The sequence below is a fragment of the Aquarana catesbeiana genome, linkage group LG02 (genome assembly GCF_042186555.1).
Source record: "Aquarana catesbeiana isolate 2022-GZ linkage group LG02, ASM4218655v1, whole genome shotgun sequence".
Taxonomy (NCBI): Eukaryota; Metazoa; Chordata; class Amphibia; order Anura; family Ranidae; genus Aquarana; species Aquarana catesbeiana.
In genome coordinates this window covers 110,997,826-111,025,517 of record NC_133325.1, presented here as the reverse complement: position 1 = coordinate 111,025,517, position 27,692 = coordinate 110,997,826, and the positions used below count along the sequence as shown (strand labels likewise).

Below are 27,692 nucleotides of genomic sequence, written 5' to 3'. Positions count from 1 at the left end.
ACGCGATAACTACTCTATTTCCAATCTCTACTCTCATCTCATTACGCAACAGTCGGACAAATACCATCTGGCCCCGTTTCAGAAGTGGTCTTCCATATTCAACGATGCTGACCTTCCAGAGAAAATCTTAAAGAGCTACCGATATATCCACAATCTTGTGTCAGAGATTTGGTGTGAAACTCAATTTAAAATAATACACAGAGTGTACTTCCCTTTCCGCATCAACCCTGAGGACTCTAGTCCCCTGGTGTTCTTCACCGCGCCCTACACTACTCCACCAGCTATGGGAATGCTCGACTATCTCTGTCTACTGGGACTCTGTTCTCACATATATAGCCAAAGTCGTTAAGATCAAGCTGCCCAAGAATCCTCTACTATGTCTCTTTGGATTTGAACCACCAGCCTCCTCACCGTCATCGACGTCTGCATCTAACCTCACACTATGGGCTCATCTATGTTTGCTGGAAGCTCGGAGAGCAATAATGAACAACTGCATCACTACTTCTGCACCATGCATCTCGGCCGTGAAAAGAACTTTACTGTCATTGTTCAACCTGGAAAAACTTGATACTATCATATCGAACTTTAAATCAACTCAACGTTTCTTTACCAGATGGAGAAAATTCAGGGAGTGTACATTTACACAGGAAGAACTCGCAACAAATATGCGCCCTTTCCATTACTCTGATTGGTACTTGAAACACAATCTGACCAATTCCTTAATCAAACTCAAATTACCAGATGTAAATGAGCCCTTTGACCCTGCCTGCCCTAAGTCCCAGAGTTCTCAGGGGTCTTCCGGCCCCCTAAGACCTTCATACTCTTCCGCAGATCACTGGTCTATAACTCAGCTGCCTGTATCCCCCTGAGTCTATCACTGGGTTGTACTATGTTAGGCCTCCACTCCTGAGGGTACCACACTATACTATCATTTGTTTCATTTGTTACTGTTCTTTGTTTTTCTTTGCAGGTATGATACTATGCCAGTTTATTACACATGGGTAAAATTGCTTTCCTTCCCACATCCCTTCCCTTGTATTTCTCCTTTTCTCTCCCCTCCCCCCCCTCCCTCCCTCTCCTCACCTTTGACCCTGTTAGGGTCCCTATATCTGATTAACGCCTGCATTGTAACTCAGGTTTACAACTTTGGGTCCTCTGACCCCATACCATGTATCTATCCTTTGAATTTTGTTACTTGGAAAACCTAATAAATATAAAAAATAATAATAAAAAAAGATGTATTTTTCATCTAGCCAGTTTCTTTTGTTGCTGCAGAGATTGAAGAAACTCATTTTCAGCTTTCCAGATTGGCAGATCCTCCTCTCTTTTACAAAAGCTGTACTCTAACTTTGCTGAAAACAGGAAGCTGGGGCAGCCAGTAATTTTTTGTTATGGAACTAACCTCTGCGTTCAGCACTCACCTAGGTGTCTACTGTATGTGCAACATAAGTCAGCCGCAGAGTGCTTTACAGGTCCAGGATCACAGTGCATCCATCTGGGGAAACCCTGTGCCTGAAAACCCTGTAGAGGGTGTGCCCTCTGGAGGGGAGTAAAGGAAAGAGAAAGGTGCCTCTAAGTGCAGTAGTTAAAAGATTTATTACAGGCACAATGGAATTAAAAACACTTACAAGAGAGTAAGAAGTCATAGGCATGCCCCAGTTTAAGTCTGTTGGGATTAAACGCTTGCTACCCACATTGTTTTTTATACTTTTATTACTCGTGATCACCAGTCTTTTTTGTACTAATTTATTATGATGTACTGCGTTTTTAAATAAAAACTTCTCCGTTTTTTGACTTGCACCATATGGAGCCTCTCCATTTTTTCTTATCTTTACCCCGGTTCGATTGAGCCCATTTGTACATACCTCCAGACGGCTCACCTACAGGGTGGAGGTTGCATAACGTATTGGAGAGCCATAGGAATTCAGGCACTTTGGTTGGACCATCACTGTCGAGGAGCGGAACCATCCCGTTTGGAGTGACCCTCTTCCTGCCAACCCTAACCTTGACGCATGTGGTCTACCTAAGCCTGATTGACCCACTACCGCTGGTAAGTGGGTCCACCGTATATAATAGGAGTACCCATCCATACTCCTTTGATAGAGGATTTCCTCATATCTACAGCTTTGCAGCTAGTTTCATATTGTTTGCACTATCCCTATTTCATCGAAGATTCACCATTGTGTATTAGATGGACACTTTTTTTGAACTTTCACTAATTTTCCAGTTCACACCAAGTGAACAATGGATTCCTTGCATGTTCACTACATTTGTTTATATGTTATGCACATATATTATTTCAGTTAATTTCTGTTGTATTACTTTTTAGCGCTACACTGTATTTTTACATATAATGATTAGTCCTCATGCGGATCGCTGTAATCCTCGTTTGGGAGAGAGAGCCATCCTGCAGCTTTCAGAGTCCCTGGTGACATGGATTAGCAAGGAGGTGAAGATGCGATGAGCCAGCCTAGGTTCTGGAATCAGGCTGGAATTCACGAGGCCGATGTAACATCAGGTGAAGGTAGTGGGCGGTAACGCGTTTCGGAGCATGGACAGCTCCTTCATCAGACTTATGCCCATGCTTGCCCGGCAGGCTTATGAGAGGTGAAAGAGGGATTTGGGTTCCTGGAGAACTGGGCTGACTTCTCAGTTGGTTACCGGCTCTTTAGTAAGGTTGGGCTGCACCTTAATAGGGATGGTACAGCTGTATTGGGAAGTAAGATGGCCACAAAGCTGGAGGGTTTTTAAACTAGGTGTTGGGGGGAGGGACCAGAGAAAGCGATAGCCGACAGGGAGCAGATGACAGAGGGTGATAGGAGTGTCAGCAGTAGTAATAGCAATGAAAAACCAACCAAACACAGGGTAAGTGAGTGGGCAATTCAAATTCAAAAACAAAGCCAGGAGAAACAAAGGAAGAAAACAATATGCACTGATACAACAATAAGGGGTCAGACATTAATGGAGGGTGGTATGGGGATAGATGGGGGGAGGGTTATGGCATGTGACAAGAAAGTCCCCATGTTGCATACAACCATTGGAAATTATAGTGCCATTTGTACTACTAGAAGAAATATGAAAAACACCAGAGCAAAATGTAATAATGCAGTAAAATGTTTGTTCACCAATGCCAGAAGTCTGCCAAGCAAAATAGGCGAGTTGAAAGCTCTGGTGCATGAGGAGAGCTATTATGTAATCTGTATTGCTGAAACTTGGCTTCATTCTTCACATGACTGGGCTGTTAATATTTCTGGCTATGCACTCTTTCAGAGAGACAGGGTAAAAAGGAAAGGTGGTGGAGTCTGTCTCTATGTAAGAAGTGATCTCAAAGTGAGTGTGAATGAGGACCTAATTGATGGAGAGTGTGATGTGGCTGAAGCATTATGGGTGGAACTGCATATAGATGTGCATAGTTCAAAGTTAATCATTGGAGTTTGTTATAGGCCACCCAATGATAATGAGGAGGTGGAGACCCAGCTCCTTGCCACAGATTGGAAGGGCTGTAAGGGCTGGGATGGTGATAATAATGGGGGATTTTAACAACCCCGAAATTGACTGGAGTAATGGCACTGCTGGAACAGTTAAAGGGCAAAAATGTATAAACCTATTACAGGACAATTTTATGGTCCAGTTTGAGGCCCCAACTAAGAATGATGCTCTGTTGGACCTGGTAATCTTAAACCATGCAGAGTTTATTAATAAAGTTCATATAAAGGAACATTTTGGTAGTAGTGACCATAACATGATTTCATTTGATGTTACGGGAAGATAAAAGCACTTAAAGCGGAGTTCCACCCAAAAGTGGAACTTCCGCTCATCTGATTCCTCCCCCCGGTGCCACAATTGGCACCTTTCAGGGGGGTGTATCCTTTCCCACTTTCGGGAGCCTTAGTCGTGGCTATTGACATAGCTGGAGCTCCCTCCTCCTTCCCCTGTTGCCAGGCCAGTAGGAGAGAGGAGCAGGCCTCGCGCATGCGCAGTAGGGTTCCCAGCGTGCAGCCGAAAGGCTACACTGCCGGGTACCCTTATCCACAATGGCAGCAGCAGAACCCGACAGCTGATGGAAATATGTGTGTCAAGTGTGTCAACAAAAAAAATGTCAACATGTGCTAGCTGCCATCACGGGATATCAATGTACGCGTTTTGTGGGTGCAAACCCTTCCTCACAACTCAAGTAGCTGAGAGGAATGGGTTGCACCCCCGAAACATGTCCATTGATCCCCCATGATGGGAGCTAGCACATGTTGAAATTGGGCATGGGATCAGGAGAGAAATCCCCATTTTGACTCTCAATTTGTGTGCATCTTCAAAATTTGGCTTTCACAGGGGTGACATCACCCCATCTGATGAAGGCAATATAAACACAGTTTGGACATACTATATCAAAGTTGAACTTTGTAAGTTCCTGATTTGTGTATTGTTTTATGGTTTTAAACATGCCTGTTTAACACAAAAAGGCTATTTGTACTGTCAAAACCAAAAATGTTATTACAAAAATATGTTGGTTTGTTCAAAAACCCTTTTCTAACGCACATGTGAATGTGCACAAAGTAAAAAGTTTTCTACTCAACAATGTGTGGCTTCTGGGGGGGCGTGGCCAACCGGGGAAGCAGATGGACGCTTGATCTTATAGCTCTTCAGCCAGGTGACACAATCCAGCGCAATCGGCCGACATCGCAACTTCATCTGCACCCATCCTTGCTCCACACGTCCAGGAGACAAAGATGCAGCCATCCAGAAAGAGAGGCCCCAGAAGGTGACCCTCTCCCTGGCAGCCCAGCTAAAGCTAAGATGTGGCTGGACACGCCTCCACAGCGGACACAGCGCCCGCAAATTGAGGCCCAAGCTCCTATCCCCTTCTCCCTAGACCAGGCCCTGACTCCTCCATGTCCTCCTTCCCTCACCTCAGGCCAGCCAGTCATGGACACTACCCTGAAAGAAATGCTCATCTCCCTGCAGACCTCCCTCATGACTGATCTTTCATCCCTGTTTCACAAGATCACCTCTGACATCCACTCACTGGATGATAGAGTGACTAACGCTGAGAGGGGGCTGTATGCATGCACCTCCACAGTGAATGACACCATTGAAGCTTATGATGCTGTTAAAGAAGAACAGGCATGGATGCGCACCAAGCTGGCCGATTTAGAAGACAGGTCTTGCAGGAACAACGTCAAACTGAGGGGTGTCCCCGAGACTATACTACCCGCGGACCTGCCACGTTATGCAAAAGAATTGATGCATATAGTTATCCCTGAAGCATCACCGCGAGATGTCATTATTGACAGGATTCATAGAATCGCTAAACCATCCCATCTGGCAGCCTCGGTCCCTAGAGATGTTTTGATGAGGGTCCACTTCTACCACACCAAAGAAAAACTCCTCATGGGACTCAGAGCCAAATCCCCCTTACCTGCTCCTTATACTGGGATCCAACTCTTCCCTGACTTGTCAAAGTATACCCTCCAACTGAGAAGTCAATTGAACCCGATCACCAAGGGCCTACAAAACCATAAGCTACAATATAAATGGTGCTACCCCGCCACCATCCTCATTGTGCACAATGGGCAAACCCACGCGATTGGAGATCTAGACAAGGGCCTGAAACTTCTCCACTCCTGGGGTATAATTCCGGAACCACCCAACTCTGCTCCTCATGACAGAGGATCGACTTCATCCTGCAGACAACTGGATCGCAACTTCAACTGAAAGATACAACCTTCCATGATACATCTGACCGATAACAGTCATTTTAGCTCCCCTGAGCTCTGGCAATCCGCTATTCCTGCCCTCTCCTTCCCCCGATACTAACTCTCTGACCCCCAAAATAGAGGTCTTTACGGTGCTCAGCACCCCCTCTAAGTTTCTTTTTTGTTGATACAATTATCAACAACTGTTCCGAAATCTCCACTAACGCATCACCCTATCAGTTTCTTTTTACTGTTTTATATTTTTTTATATATCCATGGTCTCTGTTTGACATTCTCTGTCTTGATACTTAACGTATTGCTCTATTCACAGTCTCCTAGTCCTTCCTCATCTCAGTCCCTCGGACAGACAAGAACCTACTACTGAACGCTCCATCCAGATTTTTTCAGAACCAAGCTACAAAACCCATCTTCTACTCGTCTATCCTGCTTCCAGGCCTTGGAACTCTGTAAACCTACCTCTTAATCTCACCCCCAAGTACCTCCAGCTCCACACTACAGCGACTAACCGTAAGTGTTGCGCACAACACCCACCAACCCCATACCACAAGTAGCCGGGTACCATACTTTCCCTAAATGCCAATGGGCTAAACCATCCTGCCAAACGACACTCACTCTGGAAAACCACCACGGCTCTCCACAGTGACATACTATGTGTCCAGGAAACTCACCTACTAGCCTCCAACACATCTCTGTGTAACAACCGCCAATTTCCACATGTCTTCCACGCAACACACTCTACTAAAACTAGAGGAGTCATGATTGCGATCAAAGATACCATAGACTTCCAATTACTAGATGTAGTCCCAGACCCCGAAGGTCACTTTATTATTCTTGTCTGCACCATCAATAGAGCGACATACTCTATAATCAATGTATATGCCCCGAATTCCTATCAAATTAAGTTCTTATATAGACTTCTACGCACCGTCAAACCCATTCAAAAGGGTCACATAATTCTCTGTGGTGACTTCAACTTGGTCCCAGATGTATCTATGGATTCCACCTCATCAGCAAAACGACGAGACTCACCTTTGAAAAAATTAATTACCTCCCAAGATTTATATGATGTTTGGCGCTGCCACCATGGCTCCGAACGTGATTTCACCTTTTTTTCCTCTAGGCACTGCTCATACTAGAGAATAGACCTGTTCCTAACTGACAAGCATATTTTACAAAAAATATCTAAGTCTCTGATCCACACCACGACATGGTCGGACCATGCTCCTACCTCAATTACAATACAAGACTCCAACTTATAGCAAAATACATTTCTCTGGCGAGCAAACAACTCCATTATTCAACATGACAAATACACGCCAGAAATATCAGAGCAAATTACTGATTTTTTCTTGTTGAACAAAGGCTCGGTACCTGACCCTGCCGTGGTGTGGAGCGCACATAAGCGTATATGAGAGGAATGTTAATTAAACTGAGTTCTTATCATAAGCGAAAGAGGACGCAGCGTGTAGATGAATTAACAGCTCAGATAGCCCTAGAAGTGAGACACAAAACTAATCCTCAAGACCCACAGACAAACCAACTACTATCCCTTAGACAGGAACTTAGAACCCTACTCCTCCACTCCTATGAATTCCTTCAAAGGAAATTCAAAGCGTCTACATATTCCACCTCTAACAAAGCAGGGAAGAAACTCGCACAACGCCTCAAAGGTAGACGCGCTAAAACTAAACTAACCCAACTCATCCACACCCACACGAACAACCCACTGAGCAACCCCCAAGACATTGCCGATGCCTTCAGTGTCTACTATGGAGACCTCTATAACCTGAAACAAGACTCCCATACCCCTCAACCCACACAAGATGGCATTGACCAATTTATCCGCAATATAAACCTACCCAAATTGACCGATGACCAACTGACCGCCCTGAACGCCCCATTCACTGACCAGGAGATCAAGACAACTATTGACTCGCTACCTAGTGGTAAAGCACCAGGCCCTGACGTTATGACAGCGGAATACTATAAACAATTTTCCTCACAACTAATCCCACATCTCACTGAGCTCTTCAATCACGCTGCCTCCTCTGCTATCTTCTTGAAAGAATACTTGAAAGCGTTGATCATTATGATACTGAAGCCACCGAAGCCAAATGTCCCCCAAAATTTTCGCCCAATCTCTTTGCTCAACCTGGACCTCAAAATATACGCTAAAACCATAGCAACAAGACTACTTAACATCATGCCCACTATTATACACCAAGACCAGACAGGATTCACAAAAGGCAGACAATCCTCAGATGCCACCAGAAGAATGATTAACTTAATACATCATGCTGAATCCACCAGAACGCCTTCTCTGCTCCTTTCCCTGCAGAGAAGGCGTTCAACAGGGTCCACTGGTCCTACCTCGAAGCGGTCCTCCAAAAATTTGGGTTCCAAGGCCAAATTTTAAGAGCCATTATGGCATTATATTCCAATCCCGAGGCATAGGTGTTCACAGAGGGCATGCTCTCCCATCCATTCCCCATTACAAGCGGCACCCGCCAGGGATGCCCCCTCTCTCCTCTAATATTTAATATGCTCATGGAACCCCTAGCGGAACATATCCGCTCCCACCCTAACATCTCTGGCCTTTAAATTGGCCCCTCTCATCACAAAATCAGTCTCTTCACTGATGATGTTATTCTCATCCTTACTAATTCCGACTGTTTCCCTGGCAGAAGTACAAAAACTGCTCAATTGGTTTAGCTCGGTCTCATACTATAAAGTCAACACGACCAAATCCTTCCGATTAGATATAAACATAGACGCCACCATGAAACACCTCTTACAACTACAATACCCATTTGCGTGGACAGATACTGACATATCCTACTTAGGTATTCAACTCTCGAGGAAAACTAAGAATTTCTACTCATGCAACTTTCTACCACTCATCTAGAAAATCCAATCAACTTCACAGCAAATAGCAAAACACGAACTCTCATGGACAGGTAGGCTTGCGGCCTTTAAAATGATATGCTTCCCCCAAATACTCTACTATTTCAGGACTCTACCCATCCCTCTACCCGCCAACTTTTTTAGATCCCTCCGAATGATATTTAACAAATTACTTTGGAATGGCAAACGGCCTAGATGTGCCCATTACAAACTGGTTAAAACACAAACTAGTTGGAGGAACGGGATCTATAGATTTTGAGGATTATTACTTGGCAAGAATCCTAGCCCAATTACCCTCTTGGTTCCAAAAGTACCCGAACACGCTTTGGGGACAAATTGAGAACTCCTCACTCACACGGCCCAATTTGAAAACCTGGCTACTAAGCACACCGCTAGGCTCTACAATACCAACGTCTATATCCCCAACCATGACAGCATAGGCACACGCTTGGATAAAATCATCAGCCCTACTGACATTCACACCCACCAAGCCACAATCCTATATTCCCTTAAACTCTCTACTACATCTAGTACCTGAACTCTCATTATCAATATGGACCCTCGAAGGCATACACTCCCTGCAAGATTTAATACAGGGCAACCACATTAAAACATTCCCCCAACTACAACCTGAATTTACTCTACCTTCATCCGAACACTTGACTTACCTATGTATACATCACTACCTGAATACTATTCCTCTTCCTTTCTACAGTATTCACCCCAAGACCTGGGATTACCTCACAAACCCTGCCACTAAAACCAAAGGTATCTCCTATTTTTATAACATCCTCCACCAAAAACACATCTTTTCCAAACTAAATTCACACCACAGCTGGGAAATTGACCTTGCCCACACTTTTACCGACACTCAATGGCAACATGCCCTCAAATCTGTCTATAATGCCACCAAATGCGCGGCCCTATGGTAACTCACGCAGAAAATTTCACTACGCTGGTATTTAACTCCGGCCAGAATAGCATCCTTTAATCCATGAATCCCCAATACTTGCTGGAGATGTAATTCTTCTCCAAGCGACTTACTCCATGCTTTTTGGACATGTGCCAAACTACATCAATACTGGGGAAAGTATCTTTCACTTAATCTCGAACATAACCCACATCAAGGTTCCTCCCTCATCGGCACTTGCGATCCTAAACCTAACTATTGAGGTCATCCCTCATCCATTCAGACTTGTAATCACTCATATCCTCATGGCAGCAAGACTTAATATAATCAGACACTGGAAATCCGACACTTCTCTGACACTAGCCCAAGTCACTGACTTGGTAGCCCTCCATTTCAGTTACGAGATTACAACAGCCGCATACACTGGCCAGGCAACATAAATGCACATTAACTGGCAACCGTGGACAGACTGGACTAAACACTGCGCACCTCACACAATTAAGAAATGAAACACAGATCTTTCTTTCTTGACCGAGCAATACCAATTCCTTTACAAGAGCAATATATTACATGTAATAGTTAGTACTTTCTAGCTCACCTATATTACCGTATATCTATAGCAAAAAGGTCCTCTTCACTCCTGTGGCACTAGAGCTCCCACCTGGGGTGCAACACTAGCGAAGTGGACCGACTATATATTTCTGTATTTCTAGGACCCTTTATGGATATACGTTCTCTACTTGTTACAACAGATCCCTGTTTGTGGTTGTTAATTTATACCTTGTATTTTTTACCCAGACGTCGTTGCACGACGTACAATGCTTAATTGTACACTGTATTTTCTCTGAAAAATTTAATAGAAATATGGAATTAAAAACAATGTGTGGCTTCTTATTTCAATGCTCAATAGCAGTTTTTAGACTAAGTTGGTGTTTACAGTGACAATGGGGGTTATTTACTAAAGGCAAATCCACTTTGCACTACAAGTGCACTTTCAGTGCAGTTTCAAGTGCACTTTTGCAGTGCACTTGGAGTACAAAGTGGATTTTCCTTTAGTAAATAACTCCCACAGTGCTTTTTTAATTTGCAATCAGGCCATTTTTGTGACTCCCAAAAATGAATTCATGGTGCTGAAAATGATGAATATTTTTATCAGTAATGCATTACATACTTTAACAACAAAAACAAGGTGTGTGTAACAGACCCACAACATAATAGTTCGCTGAAGAAGAGATTGTCACCTCATATATCAAATAAATTACATTTGCACTATTGAAGAAAATGGCCAAAAAGAAAAGCCCATTGGATAACCTAGGAGACAGCTAAAAGAAACTCAAGCAGTAAATCAAAGGAAATCTTATTTTAGTTCAACTAAAATATTTATTTTTAAAATTTCTTAAACATTTTCTGGCATATCAATGGCTCCCCTACATGCAAAGTACTCAACATACTTCTGTCTTACTTCGCGGGCGCTTTGGGAGGGCAAGCCAGGACGGCCAGCTTCAAGCGCCATCAAGGTTGTTTCTTGAAATCCGGCCTCAGGCCCAACTGAGGCCACATAGTTCATTGAATTTCTCCTTAAATAGTTGTGGAGAATGCAGCATGCAAGGATTATATGGTTAAGTTTATATTCCGCCATGTTGATTGCCGAAAGGAATAGGAGGAACCGCCTGGCCATTATCCCGAAAGCGTTCTCCACCACTCTTCTGGCTCTGGCCAGCCGGTAGTTTAAAACCCTCTGGTCCGGGGTAAGGGGTCCTTATGGCTTCAAAACAGTCAGCTGGTCAGAACGAATTAACAGAAAGCACTGAAAAACAGAAAGGCCTGAGAAGAGCGAGCTGAAAATCAGAAATGAGCGGACAAGAACGCACTGACAATCAAATAGTTTAAAACAGGAGGTTATAACAGGGGTCATAGTACCTGTGTAGTGTGAGTACCTGAGTGTTGTCTGAGTAGTGTGTGTGGATCGTTAGTACTTGTGTATTGTGTACTGTATACTTGAGTATTGCGAGTGCACGTAGGTCTGCGACTGTTCTGCGATTGCACGTAGGTCTGTGAGTACCTGTGTATTGTCTTGTTGTGTACCTGTGTATTGTCTTGAGTATTAGTGCCAGGAAGCTAGCTGTTAGGTAATTTGGACAGGGTAAAATCCCCAATCCTCACTAAATTTAATAGGTACGATGCAGGTGTGGAGAGGCAACTCTTTGTACATGTATGCGTTCCTTGATCATCCAATCGAGGGTGAATACTGCTGTGCAAAATGTAAGCACATTGTTTCCCTGGAAGCCCAGGTTCTGAATCTGGGGAAGCAACTGTCAGCACTGAGAAGTCCCTCCATACTAAAGGAAAGCCAGGAACGTACACGGCAGGTGCCGGCAGGGGCCAGCACAGAGGCGGGTGGAGACAAAGAGGTGCAGGCACTAGCAAAGAGTAGATGGATGACAGTCAGGAGGGGTAGAGGGGGAAGTGCCAGGGAGGCCGATCCAGGACTGGAGCATCCCAATAAGTACGCTCCATTGAGTGACATTGGTGAAACCAGTCAGGGACTAGCACTGCTGGACCTGAGGGACTCTCCTAGCTGCCAGGGGAAGAACTCCTCCAGTGAGAGTGGGAGGGCAGCAAAGGGAAAGGAAAGACAGATTCTGGTGGTAGGGGACTCAATTCTTAGAAGGACAGAGAGGGCAATCTGTAACCAAGACCTGAAGCGCCGAACAGTATGTTGTCTACCGGGCGCTCGGGTTCGGCACATCACGGATCTTGTGGACTGATTACTGGGAGGGGCTGGGGAAGACCCGGCTGTCATGGTGCACATTGGCACCAATGACAAAGTCAGAGGCAGATGGAGTGTCCTAAAGAACGATTTTAGGGACTTAAGAGCTAAATTGAGGAAAAGGACCTCCAAGGTAGTATTCTCAGGAATACTACCGGTACATCGAGCCACACCAGAAAGGCAGAGGGAGATTAGGGAAGTAAACAAGTGGCTGAAGTGCAGGTGTAGTAAGGAGGGGTTTGGGTTCCTGGAGGACTGGGCCGACTTCTCAGTCGGTAACCGGTACTATAGAAGGGACGGACTGCACATAAATGAGGAGGGTGCAGATCTGCTGGGAATGAAGATGGCCAAAAAGTTAGATTGGTTTTTTAACTAGGCGATGGGGGGGAGGGTCCAGAGGCAGAGATAGCCAGCACGGAAGATATTCCAGAGGGTAGTATTGGGGGCATTAGTGGTAGGTTAACCAAAGCACAAAAACACAAGGTGAGTATAGTAGCAAGTCCTAGTTGCAATCTCGAAACCCAATACGAGGACAATATGCGACCGGTCTAAACTATGTGGCATGTTCACCAATGCCAGGAGCATGGTGGACAAGATGGGTGAACTAAAGATACTGTTGTACGAGGAGGATTTGGCCAGTTCCTTAACCACTTGCCGCCCGTCCTATTACCAAATGACGGCATTTGATATTCCTGACCGGACGTCATATGACATGATCAGGAATATCGTGCCGCTGCGCGCCCCCGGGGGCGCGCATCGCGGCGATCGTTGTTGCGGGGTGTCAGTCTGACACCCTGCAACACCGATCTAGGTAAAGAGTCTCTGACGGAGACTCTTTACCACGTGATCAGCTGTGTCCAATCACGGCTGATCATGATGTAAATAGAAAGAGCCGGTGATCGGCTTTTCCTCACTCGCGTCTGACAGATGCGAGTAGAGGAGAGCCAATTGGCTGCTCTCCTGATGGGGGGGTCTGTGCTGATTGTTTATCAGCACAGCCTCCCCTCGGATCCCGCCCAGGACCACCAGGGAAGCCATCCACACTGGACCACCAGGTATGCCCCTAGACCCCCAGGGAAATGCCACTATGTGCCCAGGCAGCTGCCAATCAGTGCCCACTCCAATGCCTACCATTGCCAGTGCCACCAGGGATGCCCATCAGTGCCTCATATCAGTGTCGCGTATCAGTGCATATCAGTGCCGCGTATCAGTGCCCATCAGTGCCCAGCAGTGCTGCCCATCAGTGCCCAGCAGTGCCGCCTATCAGTGCCACCCTATCAGTGCCCATCAGTGTCGCCTATCAGTGCCAACCAGTGCCACCCATAAGTGCCCATCAGTGCTGCATATCAGTACCACCCATCAATGCCGCCTACCAGTGCCCATTGTCAGTGCCCGCTCATTGGTGCCACCTCATCGGTGCCGCCGTATCAGTGCCTGTCGGTGCCGCCTTATCAGTGCCCATCAGTGAAAGAGAAAACGTACTTATTTACAAATTTTTTTAACAGAAACAAAGGCAAAATGTTTATTTTTTTCAAAATTTTCGGTCTTTTTTTATTTGTTTAGCAAAAAATAAAAAACGCAGAGGTGATCAAATACCACCAAAAGAAAGCTCTATTTGTGGGAACAAAATGATAAAAATTTAGTTTGGTTACAGTGTAGCATGACCACGCAATTGTCATTCAAACTGCGACAGCGCTGAAAGCTGAAAATTGGTCTGGGCAGGATGGTGTCTAAGTGCCCTGTATTGAAGTGGTAATGTCTTGCAGGACAATTTTATGGGTCAGATGGTAGACGCACCAGCTAGAAATAAAACATTACTGGATCTACTGATTACCAACAATACAGACCTGATCACGGATGTGGAAATACGGGGCAATTTAGGTAACAGCGATCACAGGTCAATTAGTTTCAGTATAAATCACACAAATAGGAAACGTAAAGGGAATACAAGGACACTGAATTTCAAAAGAGCCAACTTTCCTAAACTACAAACCTTGCTAAAAGGCATAAATTGGGATAAAATATTAGGAACAAAGAATACGGAGGAGAGATGGGTTTGCTTTAAGAGCATAATAAATAAGGGCATTAGCCAATGTATCCCATTGGGTAATAAATTTAAAAGAGCGAACAAAAGTCCTGGATGGCTTAACTCCAATGTAAAAATGCATATAAAAGCAAAGGAGAAGGCCTTCAAAAAATACAAGGTTGAGGGATCATCCTCAGCATTCAGACTTTATAAAGAATGCAACAAGAAATGTAAGGGTGCAATTAGGACAGCTAAGATAGAACATGAAAGACACATAGCGGAGGAAAGCAAAAAAAATCCCAAGAAATTCTTTAAGTAAAAAAGGGAGGACAGACCATATTGGCCCCATAAAGAATGAGGAAGGACATCTGGTTACAAAGGATGGGGAGATGACGAAGGTATTGAATTTATTCTTCTCCTCAGTCTTCACGAGTGAATCGGGGGGCTTCAGTAACCAAAACTGCAGTGTTTATCCTCATGACACAACACTGGAAGCACCTCCATGGTTAACAGAAGACAGAATTAAAATTAGACTTGAGAAACTTAACATTAATAAATCACCGGGACCAGATGGCTTGCATCCGAGAGTACTTAGGGAACTCAGTCAAGTAATTGCCAGACCGTTGTTCCTAATTTTTACAGATAGTCTACTGACTGGAATGGTACCAGCTGATTGGAGAAAAGCCAATGTAGCACCAATATTTAAAAAGGGCCCAAAATACATCCCTGGGAATTGCAGACCAGTAAGCCTAACATCAATAGTATGTAAACTCTTGGAGGGGATGATAAGGGACTATATACAAGATTTTAGTAATAAGAACGGTATCATTAGCAGTAATCAGCATGGATTTATGAAGAATCGTTCTTGCCAAACCAATCTATTAACCTTCTATGAGGAGGTGAGTTGCCATCTAGATAAAGGAAGGCCCGTAGACGTGGTGTATCTGGATTTTGCAAAAGCATTTGACACAGTTCCCCATAAACGTTTACTGTACAAAATAAGGTCCGTTGGCATGGACCATAGGGTGAATACATGGATTGAAAACTGGCTACAAGGGCGGGTTCAGAGGGTGGTGATAAATGGGGAGTACTCAGAATGGTCAGGGGTAGGTAGTGGGGTTCCCCAGGGTTCTGTGCTGGGACCAATCCTATTTAATTTGTTCATAAACGATCTGGAGGATGGGATAAACAGTTCAATCTCTGTATTTGCAGACGATGCTAAGCAGGGCAATAACTTCTCCGCAGGATGTGGAAACCTTGCAAAAAGACCTGAACAAATTAATGGGGTGGACGACTACATGGCAAATGAGGTTCAATGTAGAAAAATTTTAAAATAATGCATTTGGGTGGCAAAAATATGAATGCAATCTATACACTGGGGGGAGAACCTCTGGGGGAATCTAGGATGGAAAAGGACCTGGGGGTCCTAGTAGATGATAGGCTCAGCAATGGCATGCAATGCCAAGCTGCTGCTAACAAAGCAAACAGAATATTGGCATGCATTAAAAAGGTGATCAACTCCAGAGATAAAACGATAATTCTCCCACTCTACAAGGCTCTGGTCCGGCCGCACCTGGAGTATGCTGTCTAGTTCTGGGCACCAGTCCTCAGGAAGGATGTACGGGAAATGGAGCGAGTACAAAGAAGGGCAACAAAGCTAATAAAGGGTCTGAAGTTATGAGGAAAGGTTGCGAGCTCTGAACTTATTCTCTCTGGAGAAGAGACGCTTGAGAGGGGATATGATTTCAATATACAAATACTTTACTGGTGACCCCACAATAGGGATAAAACTTTTTCGCAGAAGAGAGTTTAACAAGACTCGTGGCCACTCATTAAAATGAGAAGAAAAGAGGTTTAACCTTAAACTACGTAGAGGGTTCTTTACTGTAAGAGCGGCAAGGATGTGGAATTCCCTTCCACAGGCGGTGGTCTCAGCGGGTAGCATTCATAGCTTCAAGAAACTATTAGATAAGCACCTGAATGACCGCAACATACAGGGATATATAATGTAATACTGACACATAATCACACACATAGGTTGGACTTGATGGACTTGTGTTTTTTTCAACCTCACCTACTATGTAACTATGTAAATACGTACTATAATATGTGCACTGAAAAACAAATGCAAACTGACTACACGCACTGAAAACCAGATACAAACTCACAAGCACACACTGAAGAGCAGTAATGATCTGAAAAGCACAAGGCTGAAAAGCGCGAATCGTCTCTCACCAAACTTCTACTACGAGATAAACACAAGATTAGCAGAAGGAGCCCAAAGGGTGGCACACTTGGTATTGAACCTCCCTTTTATAGTGCCATGTACGTCACCGCGTTCTTGACGTTCGGAATGTCTGACAACATTTGTGTGACCTTGTGTATGCAAGACAAGTTTGAGCCAACATCCGTTGAAAAAAAAAAAAACACGGATTTTGTTGTCAGAATGTGCGATCGTGTGTACGCGGCATGAGTCTCAAAAGACTATTGTGTGTGGATGCTCTTGAGAATGTCATTTGACAAGTCTCAAGAATCTCTCTTACCTCAGTGCACATGCACAGGATTTTGTGGACAAAAGCTTGGTCTGCTTGTAAGAGGCTCCTTATATGCATGGGCTTGGGGGATAAAATCCTTTGAATTGATATAACACATGGTCTATGAATATCAGTTCTGTACTGTATTCCAGGATAAAGAACAGGCAAGTGAAAAGTCCTATTATGTTCTGTAAACTATGTTCCCACCCCACCCTCCCCATGTAGCAGAGATGAGCAAAAGCACACATTTGAGGTCCTGCCTGTGTGGAAACTGTGGCTCCCTCCATTGATACAGTAGAGTAGTAAGTGTAGTTACCAAGGGACAGAAATTATATGGCAGAATTACCAGGTTAAAATAATAAGATTCATCCTGAAAAAAGAAAATGAATCTCGCCACCAATTCTAAGGACTGGTTAACTGCAATGATGCTTTAAAAAGGTTGCAATTCCTCCCTACAAGCATACCAAAAACAAAAAGTGATTACAGTAAAATCCAAAGTCAAAGAAGAACTTCTGCTTCAGATCTTAATATTTTCTTTATATGTCCAAATTAATGTAGTCTGGTTTAATTCAATCACTTGAAAAAGGTTCTTCTGTTCGGTCCTGCTTATCTTTGCTTGTTTGGGTATTCTGGTATAAAGAGGAATTATTAACATAGACTTTCACGCTTGAGTTCTAATGCCAGATACAAACTAATAATCATTACTTGCTCTGAGCTGGTGTGTCATTAAAATGAGAGGCTTATAAATGTTCATCTGCTTTAGGTACTTAAACTTCATCAGCAACACTAGCATTTGCTAAAACGGTTTTCATTTAGTCTGTATTAGCAGTGTTACAGTACATTAACAATCAGTTCTTTATTTTAAAGTTTTGCAGATACGTATGGCAGGAATTCATCATGGATATTCTTCTGTGAAGAGGACACCTCTGTGAAAGTTCAAAAGGTTTTGGAAACATTGCAGAGATATGACAGGTCTAAGGTAGGATCATACGTACAGTTGACAAGCCTCCTGACCATAGTTTATATGGTAATCAGGGCCATATTTTAGCAGAGTACCCCCATTCAAATTACTGTTATTAATAGTAAAAAAAATAAATAATAAAAATGCCATAAATCTGTCCCCTATTTTGTAGACGCTATAACTTTTGCGCAAACCAATCAATATACGCTTTTTGCGATTTTTTATTACCAAAAATATGTAGAATACATATCGGCCTAAACTGAGGAAAAAATTTGCTTTTTTAAAAATAAATTGGGGATATTTATTATAGAAAAAGTACAAAATATCGTGTTGTTTTTCCAAATTGTCGCTCTTTTTTTGTTTATAGCACAAAAAATAAAAACCTCAGAGATGATCAAATACCACCAAAAGAAAGCTCTTTTGTGGAAAAAAAGGACGTCAAATTTGTTTGGCCATGCAATTGTCAGTTAAAGAGGCGCAGTGCCGTATCTCAAAAAAATGGCCTGGTCATTTAGCAGCCAAATCTTCCGGGGCTGAAGTGGTTAAAATATTAAATAGTTTTATCACACTATCCTGCCTAATGACATCATGTATTATTCTAGCCATACAGTGTGTGACAATTTATATAATAAGCAAGTTAATCAGCAATAAACCTGATGATGTTATTAGGTGGGATAGTGTAGTAATGTTATAAGACAACATTGTCAAATTTTATGAATTTTGGAAAAGATGATGGATTTGTATAAGTAATTAAAAAAATATATTAAACAGCATAATTTAAACAGTTTTCTGAGGTACCTAATAAGTGGTACCTTTTTCATTATTCTTGGCTTATTTCTGTTAAAAGTTTCCCTGGTGTTGCATAATAGATGATAAATACGATGATCCTATATAGCTTGTGATATTTTCATACTTTTTTTATTCAATATCTTAATTTATTGTTATCTATTATTGCAGTCCCTACTACAGATCAAAATCTACACTTTGATTTTTGTTGGTTAAAATGTTGTCCTTGCTCACATTTTCCATTTTTTCTTTTAGAACTACTTCTTGGGGAAAGCATTGTATGATGAAGAATCTACTATAATTCACCATTACGCATTTGCTGAAAACCCATCTGTTTTTAAATATCCAGATTTTGCTGCTGGCTGGGCTCTTAGTATGCCACTGATACAAAGGTAATAAGTGTTATACAGTAGTATAAACATATCTGTTCCTTTTTTATTATATGCATGAGTTGTTAGAATTTACAAAGGCTTCTTTGAACTGTTTAAATCCTAGCACTTTAAACCAGAGTGATATGGCCCCATTTACAAATTCTGTTTCAAGGTGACCCCACTTTGAATTTGTCAGATATGACTACACTGTGAAATAAAGCCTATTGTCTGGGCTTGAAAAAGAAAAAAAAAACATTTTTAACCAACATTTCAAACATAGATATGAAGGTTTGCATGCATTGTGATGTATTTTTGGGGGGTAATGTTTATTCCCATTTTTTTTAACATGTGTTTACTGTGTAAATGTTATAGCACAGAGAACATGTCCTGTTTTTGTATGCTGTTGCTTTCATTAAAAACAATATAACATGTAAAGTGCATATAATATTGCCTTAGGTGTGTACCATTAATCCTTATAGGAGATGCACTTGCATGAAGCCACAGGCAAACTGAATAAAAAAAAAGGTTTGCACAGAAACCTTTATTGGTAAAATTGTAGTAAAGGTGCAATTTTAGATATTTAGATGTTCATGGGTTAGGCTGGATTCACACTGGTATGACATGACTGTCATCCTACTTTGCCCTGCGACATCGGTCTTACTTCCATTCGAGATAGTCCAACTTGTCCTTTAGCCAATCAAAACAATCCCAGTGTGACATAAATTCCTTTTCCTGCTGCTGTAATCACCATGTTGGATGTCACAAGTCGGATGGTTAGGACGAGGATGTGACTTTGATCCAACTTCAATGATATTGAGTGGGCTGACAATGGACAAAAGTCGAACCAAAGTAGTGCAGGAACCTTTTCTAAAGTCGGGCTGACTTGTATCGGACCTGTTAACCACTTGCCGACCGCCTCACGCCTATATACGTGAGCAGAATGGCACGGGCAGGCAAAATCACGTACCTGGTACGTGATTGCCTTCCCGCGGGCGGGGGGTCCGATGGGACCCCCCCCCCGGTGCCAGCGGCAGTCGGCTTTTGTCTGGCAGCGATCAGAGATGAGGGGGAGGCCATCCGATCGTGGCCCCCCCCTCGCGATCGCTCCCAGCCAATGAGAAACATCCTCTGCCTCTGTATAGTACACAGAGGCAGAGGATGTGATGTCATCCATCTCTCCTCGGCTCGGCAGTTTCCGTTCCGGCGCCGAGGAGAGAAGACATGTGAATGCACAACACATACACACACACACACACACAGTAGAACATGCCAGGCACACTTTACACCCCCGATCGCCCCCCGATCCCCCCCAATCACCCCTCCCCCCCTGTCAAACTGACACCAAGCAGTGTTTTTTTTTTGTTTTGTTTTTTTTTTTCTGATTACTGCATGGTGTCAGTTTGTGACAGTTAGAAGTGGTAGGGCAGTTAGTGTTAGCCCCCTGTAGGTCTAGGATATTCCCCTAACCCCCCCTAATAAAGTTTTAACCCCTTGATCACCCCCCGTCGCCAGTGTCACTAAGCGATCATTTTTCTGATCGCTGTATTAGTGTCGCTGGTGACGCTAGTTAGGGACATAAATATTTAGGTTCGCCGTCAGCGTTTTATAGCAACAGGGACCCCCATATACTATCTAATAAATGTTTTAACCCCTTGATTGCCCCCTAGTTAACCCTTTCACCACTGATCACGGTATAACCGTTACGGGTGACGCTGGTTACGTTTATTTTTTATAGTGTCAGGGCACCCGCCGTTTATTACCGAATAAAGGTTTAGCCCCCTGATCGCCCGGCGGTGATATGCGTCGCCCCAGGCAGCGTCAGATTAGCGCCAGTACCGCTAACACCCACGCACGCAGCATACGCCTCCCTTAGTGGTATAGTATCTGAACGGATTAATACCTGATCCGATCAGATCTATACTAGCGTCCCCAGCAGTTTAGGGTTCCCAAAAACGCAGTGTTAGCGGGATCAGCCCAGATACCTGCTAGCACCTGCGTTTTGCCCCTCCGCCCAGCCCAGCCCACCCAAGTGCAGTATCAATCGATCACTGTCACTTACAAAACACTAAACGCATAACTGCAGCGTTCGCAGAGTCAGGCCTGATCCCTGCGATCGCTAACAGTTTTTTTGGTAGCGTTTTGATGAACTGGCAAGCACCAGCCCCAGGCAGCGTCAGATTAGCGCCAGTACCGCTAACACCCATGGCACGCACCGTACACCTCCCTTAGTGGTATAGTATCTGAACGGATCAATATCTGATCCGATCAGATCTATACTAGCGTCCCCAGCAGTTTAGGGTTCCCAAAAACGCAGTGTTAGCGGGATCAGCCCAGATACCTGCTAGCACCTGCGTTTTGCCCCTCCGCCCGGCCCAGCCCAGCCCACCCAAGTGCAGTATCGATTGATCACTGTCACTTACAAAACACTAAACGCATAACTGCAGCGTTCGCAGAGTCAGGCCTGATCCCTGTGATCGCTAACAGTTTTTTTGGTAGCGTTTTGGTGAACTGGCAAGCACCAGCCCCAGGCAGCGTCAGGTTAGCGCCAGTATCGCTAACACCCATGCATGCAGCATACGCCTCCCTTAGTGGTATAGTATCTGAACAGATCAATATCTGATCCGATCAGACCTATACTAGCGTCCCCAGCAGTTTAGGGTTCCCAAAAACGCAGTGTTAGCAGGATCAGCCCAGATACCTGCTAGCACCTGCGTTTTGCCCCTCCGCCCAGCCCAGCCCACCCAAGTGCAGTATCAATCGATCACTGTCACTTACAAAACACTAAACGCATAACTGCAGCGTTCGCAGAGTCAGGCCTGATCCCTGCGATCGCTAACAGTTTTTTTGGTAGCGTTTTGATGAACTGGCAAGCACCAGCCCCAGGCAGCGTCAGATTAGCGCCAGTACCGCTAACACCCATGGCACGCACCGTACACCTCCCTTAGTGGTATAGTATCTGAACGGATCAATATCTGATCCGGTCAGATCTATACTAGCGTCCCCAGCAGTTTAGGGTTCCCAAAAACGCAGTGTTAGCGGGATCAGCCCAGATACCTGCTAGCACCTGCGTTTTGCCCCTCTGCCTGGCCCAGCCCACCCAAGTGCAGTATCGATCGATCACTGTTACTTACAAAACACTAAACGCATAACTGCAGCGTTCGCAGAGTCAGGCCTGATCCCTGCGATCGCTAACAGATTTTTTGGTAGCGTTTTGGTGAACTGGCAAGCACCAGCGGCCTAGTACACCCCGGTCGTAGTCAAACCAGCACTGCAGTAACACTTGGTGACGTGGCGAGTTCCATAAGTGCAGTTCAAGCTGGTGAGGTGGCAAGCACAAGTAGTGTCCCACTGCCACCAAGAAGACGAACATAGGCCCGTCGTGCCCATAGTGCCCTTCCTGCTGCATTCGCCAATCCTAATTGGGAACCCACCACTTCTGCAGCGCCCGTAATTCCCCCATTCACATCCCCAACCAAATGCAGTCAGCTGCAAGAGAGGCATTTTCTTTATGTCCTCCCGAGTACCCCTACCCAACGAACCCCCCCAAAAAAGATGTCTTGTCTGCAGCAAGCACGGATATAAGCATGACACCCGCTATTTTTGTCCCTCCTGTCCTGACAATCCTGGTCTTTGCATTGGTGAATGTTTTGAACGCTACCATTCACTAGTTGCGTATTAGCGTAGGGTACAGCATTCGACAGACTAGGCACACATTCACAGGGTCTCCCAAGATGCCATCGCATTTTGAGAGACCCGAACCTGGAACCGGTTACAGTTATAAAAGTTAGTTACAAAACAAAGTGTAAAAAAAAAAAAAAACACAAACAAAAATATAAAATTAAAAAAAATAGTTGTCGTTTTATTGTTCTCTCTCTCTCTATTCTCTCTCTCTATTGTTCTGCTCTTTTTTACTGTATTCTATTCTGCAATGTTTTATTGTAATTATGTTTTACCATGTTTGCTTTTCAGGTATGCAATTTTTTATACTTTACCGTTTACTGTGCTTTATTGTTAACCATTTTTTGGTCTTCAGGTACGCCATTCACGACTTTGAGTGGTTATACCAGAATGATGCCTGCAGGTTTAGGTATCATCTTGGTATCATTCTTTTCAGCCAGCGGTCGGCTTTCATGTAAAAGCAATCCTAGCGGCTAATTAGCCTCTAGACTGCTTTTACAAGCAGTGGGAGGGAATGCCCCCCCCCCCACCATCTTCCGTGTTTTTCTCTGGCTCTCCTGTCTCAACAGGGAACCTGAGAATGCAGCCGGTGATTCAGCCAGCTGACCATAGAGCTGATCAGAGACCAGAGTGGCTCCAAACATCTCTATGGCCTAAGAAACCGGAAGCTACGAGCATTTTATGACTTAGATTTCGCCGGATGTAAACAGCGCCATTGGGAAATTGGGAAAGCATTTTATCACACCGATCTTGGTGTGGTCAGATGCTTTGAGGGCAGAGGAGAAATCTAGGGTCTAATAGACCCCAATTTTTTCAAAAAAGAGTACCTGTCACTACCTATTGCTATCATAGGGGATATTTACATTCCCTGAGATAACAATAAAAATGATTTAAAAAAAAAAAAAAAATGAAAGAAACAGTTTAAAAATAAGAAAAAAAAGCAAAAAAAAAAAATAAAAAAAAAAAGCACCCCTGTCCCCCCTGCTCTCGCGCTAAGGCGAACGCAAGCGTCGGTCTGGCGTCAAATGTAAACAGCAATTGCACCATGCATGTGAGGTATCACCGCGAAGGTCAGATCGAGGGCAGTAATTTTAGCAGTAGACCTCCTCTGTAAATCTAAAGTGGTAACCTGTAAAGGCTTTTAAAGGCTTTTAAAAATGTATTTAGTTTGTCGCTACTGCACGTTTGTGCGCAATTTTAAAGCATGTCATGTTTGGTATCCATGTACTCGGCCTAAGATCATCTTTTTTATTTCATCAAACATTTGGGCAATATAGTGTGTTTTAGTGCATTCAAATTTAAAAAAGTGTGTTTTTTCCCCAAAAAATGCGTTTGAAAAATCGCTGCGCAAATACTGTGTGAAAAAAAAAATGAAACACCCACCATTTAAATCTGTAGGGCATTTGCTTTAAAAAAAATATATAATGTTTGGGGGTTCAAAGTAATTTTCTTGCAAAAAAAATTATTTTTTCATGTAATCAAAAAGTGTCAGAAAGGGCTTTGTCTTCAAGTGGTTAGAAGAGTGGGTGATGTGTGACATAAGCTTCTAAATGTTGTGCATAAAATGCCAGGACAGTTCAAAACCCCCCAAATTACCCCATTTTGGAAAGTAGACACCCCAAGCTATTTGCTGAAAGGCATGTCGAGTCCATGGAATATTTTATATTGTGACACAAGTTGCGGGAAAGAGACATTTTTTTTTTTTTTTTGCTCAAAGTTGTCACTAAATGATATATTGCTCAAACATGCCATGGGAATATGTGAAATTACACCCCAAAATACATTTTGTTGCTTCTCCTGAGTATGAGCTATTTGCTGAGCGGTATAGTGAGTATTTTGCAGACCTCACTTTTTGTCACAAAGTTTTGAAAAAAGAAAAAAAAAATGTTTTTCTTGTCTTTCTTCATTTTCAAAAACAAATGAGAGCTGCAAAATACTCACCATGCCTCTCAGCAAATAGCTTGGGGTTTCTACTTTCCAAAATGGGGTCATTTGGGGGGGTTTGTGCCACCTGGGCATTCCATGGCCTCCGAAACTGTGATAGGCAGTGAAGAGTGAAATCAAAAATTTACACCCTTAGAAATCCTGAAGGCGGTGATTGGTTTTCGGGGCCCCGTACGCGGCTAGGCTCCTAAAAAGTCCCACACATGTGGTATCCCCATACTCAGGAGAAGCAGCTAAATGTATTTTGGGGTGCAATTCCACATATGCCCATGGCCTGTGTGAGCAATATATCATTTAGTGACAACTTTTTGTAATTTTTTTTTTTTTTTTTGTCATTATTCAATCACTTGGGATAAAAAAAATGAATATTCAATGGGCTCAACATGCCTCTCAGCAATTTCCTTGGGGTGTCTACTTTCCAAAATGGGGTCACTTGTGGGGGTTTTGTACTGCCCTGCCATTTTAGCACCTCAAGAAACGACATAGGCAGTCATAAATTAAAGGCTGTGTAAATTCCAGAAAATGTACCCTAGTTTGTAGGCGCTATAACTTTTGCGCAAACCAATAAATATACACTTATTGACATTTTTTTTACCAAAGACATGTGGGCGAATACATTTTGGCCTAAATGTATGACTAAAATTGAGTTTATTGGATTTTTTTTAGAAAAAAAAGTAGAAAATATCATTTTTTTTCAAAATTTTCGGTCTTTTTCCGTGTATAGCGCAAAAAATAAAAACGGCAGAGGTGATCAAATACCATCAAAAGAAAGCTCTATTTGTGGGAAGAAAAGGACGCAAATTTCGTTTGGGTACTGCATTGCATGACCGCGCAATTAGCAGTTAAAGCGACACAGTGCCAAATTGTAAAAAGTGCTCTGGTCAGGAAGGGGGTAAATCCTTCCGGGGCTGAAGTGTTTAAGATGGCTGTCATAGGGAGCAATTGATTTGTACACGTCATGCGATGTGCTCCCAAAGTCGGAGCATATGTCGCACCAGTGTGAAGCGGCCTTATAGGGGCTTTTATCAGTTGTTCTCAGCCTGTTTAGCTGGTACTATTCAGGATTCCCAAATGATTGGCAATTTACAGTTTAGAACATCTCAGGATGATTAGCAGTGGGAAAGGCTACAAAGTTTTTAGCGAAAAGTTGGTTAGCTCCAGAAGTCCAGCCTGCACTTTTTTCTTCTTGCTCTCCCTAACTCCTGACTGTACTAGGGCAGATTTTTGGTCCAGCTTAATTTCCTTATCAATGATAGTACAAAAGGGAGTCAGATGTTCACCAGTCACAATGGTAGATTTCTTTTCTTAAAGGCAATGTATAGACATTGGGGCCCCAGCGTTATGATGCTTACACTCTACTCAAGGAGTAGAGCTGAAAACATTTGAGGATCAGGAGGCATGGTAAAATCGAATTTCATGTTTTCTCTTACAAAAGTTTGTCACCTTGCCAAACGATAGGAATATATCATGATTCCTGTTTCTGTACTGCTCACCTCCTGCTCACTTCTTGATATCCATAATGTTGGGCAACAGCTTCTCTGATACTGTAAAATGTTGGTATTGTAAATGTGGTTACCATCTCTGTGAAGCTGATCAAGCTTTCTCTGCCTTCTCCTGCAAAAGCCAATCACTACATTAGTGATTTACTGCTTGCTGATAACATCAAGTACTATGTCACTAAAAGTGATCTGTTGCTGCATGGTGGGGTGGGAGGGGGGTTAGATTAGGTTTCCCCAAGCCTCCAGGAAGAGAAAGGAAATAAAGAAAACATTTGTATAAGTATGATATATTTATATCCAATTTTATATATCGCTGTGTGTGTGTGTGTGTGTATATATATATATATATATATATAAAAAAAAGAAAACATTATTGCAAACACATCAATGAATAATATAATAATAATAAACTAATACAAATTTAAAAGTTATATTTACAAATGTAAGAAGCCTGGCAAACAAAATGGAAAAACTAGAACTGTTATTCAAGGAGCACTTTGACTTAATGAGAATAATGGAATACTGGTTGGACACCTCCCACAACTTTGCTGCAAATATCGAGGGGTACACTCTATTTCGGAGGGACAGAATCGGTAAAAGAGGTGGAGGGGTATATATGTTTATATGTGTAGAGTGATCTAAAAGTGAGTTTGAGAGATATTCCCAACAAAAACTATGATGGTACAGTCTCGTGGCTGGAGTTCCATAGCAGTGCAGAAAATTACTTGTGGGAGTATGTTATAGGCCCTCTAACAAAAAGGATGAGGAAGAGTCTCTGCTATCCTGATATTGATTGAATGCATTGACCTTTTATACACACACACGAATTACAAGCAAACAGATCACGGGTGAGGATGGTTACCTTTAATAGCCATTCAAACCCCTTTGTGTCAACTTGTATGTGCATGTTATCAGGCCAAAATCACCAGGGTATGTAAACTTTTCATCAGGGTCATTTGGGTAGTTTCTGTTGTCATTATGATTTAAAAAGAGTAAACACAGTTGTATGATAATAAATGGCTTCAGTCAAACACTAACCATGAGTGAAAGAAATGTTTTTGTGTTATCATTCAGATTCTCTGAAAAATGCCCAAGAAATCATAAATTCTTCCTGGGTATGTAATCTTATGAGCACAACTGTATGTAACTGTTAGCCTAGGTTCACATTGCTTTGGGTTAGAAATCGTGCAAGTTCAGCTGAACTAGCACAATTTCAACCCTGCAATGCAGTCTGACCTCAGGGGCGATTTGACAGACATCTGTGCGGGTTCCTGCACAGATGTATATACAAATCATCCCCTGAAGTCACCAAAAGTAGTATAGGAACTACTTTTGGTAATGGGTGTGTCGCCGCAATTTCAGCTCCACAACGATTCGGACGGTACCATTGCTGGCAATAGCCTCTGATTCGGCGTGTGATTTGGCATGTCAAATCGCATGCCAAATTGTACCTATGCGAACCTAGGCTTAATGCTGCGTACACACGGTCGGATTTTGGAAAATGTTCGATGGGAGCTTGTTGTCGGAAATTCCGACCGTGTGTAGGCTCCATCGGACATTTTCCATCGGAATTTCCGACACACAAAATTTGGGAGCTG

General features: G+C 43.2%; 1 protein-coding gene across 2 annotated transcripts in view; it reads left to right on the top strand.

Annotated features, from left to right (window-relative positions):
* B3GLCT (beta 3-glucosyltransferase) overlaps nucleotides 1–27,692 on the top strand; it is a 1,077,075-nt gene that overhangs the window by 630,342 nt on the left and 419,041 nt on the right. For both annotated transcript variants that reach the window (XM_073613355.1, XM_073613354.1), the window contains exons 6-7: nucleotides 17,723–17,834; nucleotides 18,858–18,994. In XM_073613355.1, coding sequence (XP_073469456.1) covers nucleotides 17,723–17,834; nucleotides 18,858–18,994 — 249 coding nt within the window. The remainder of the gene's footprint in view (nucleotides 1–17,722; nucleotides 17,835–18,857; nucleotides 18,995–27,692) is intronic.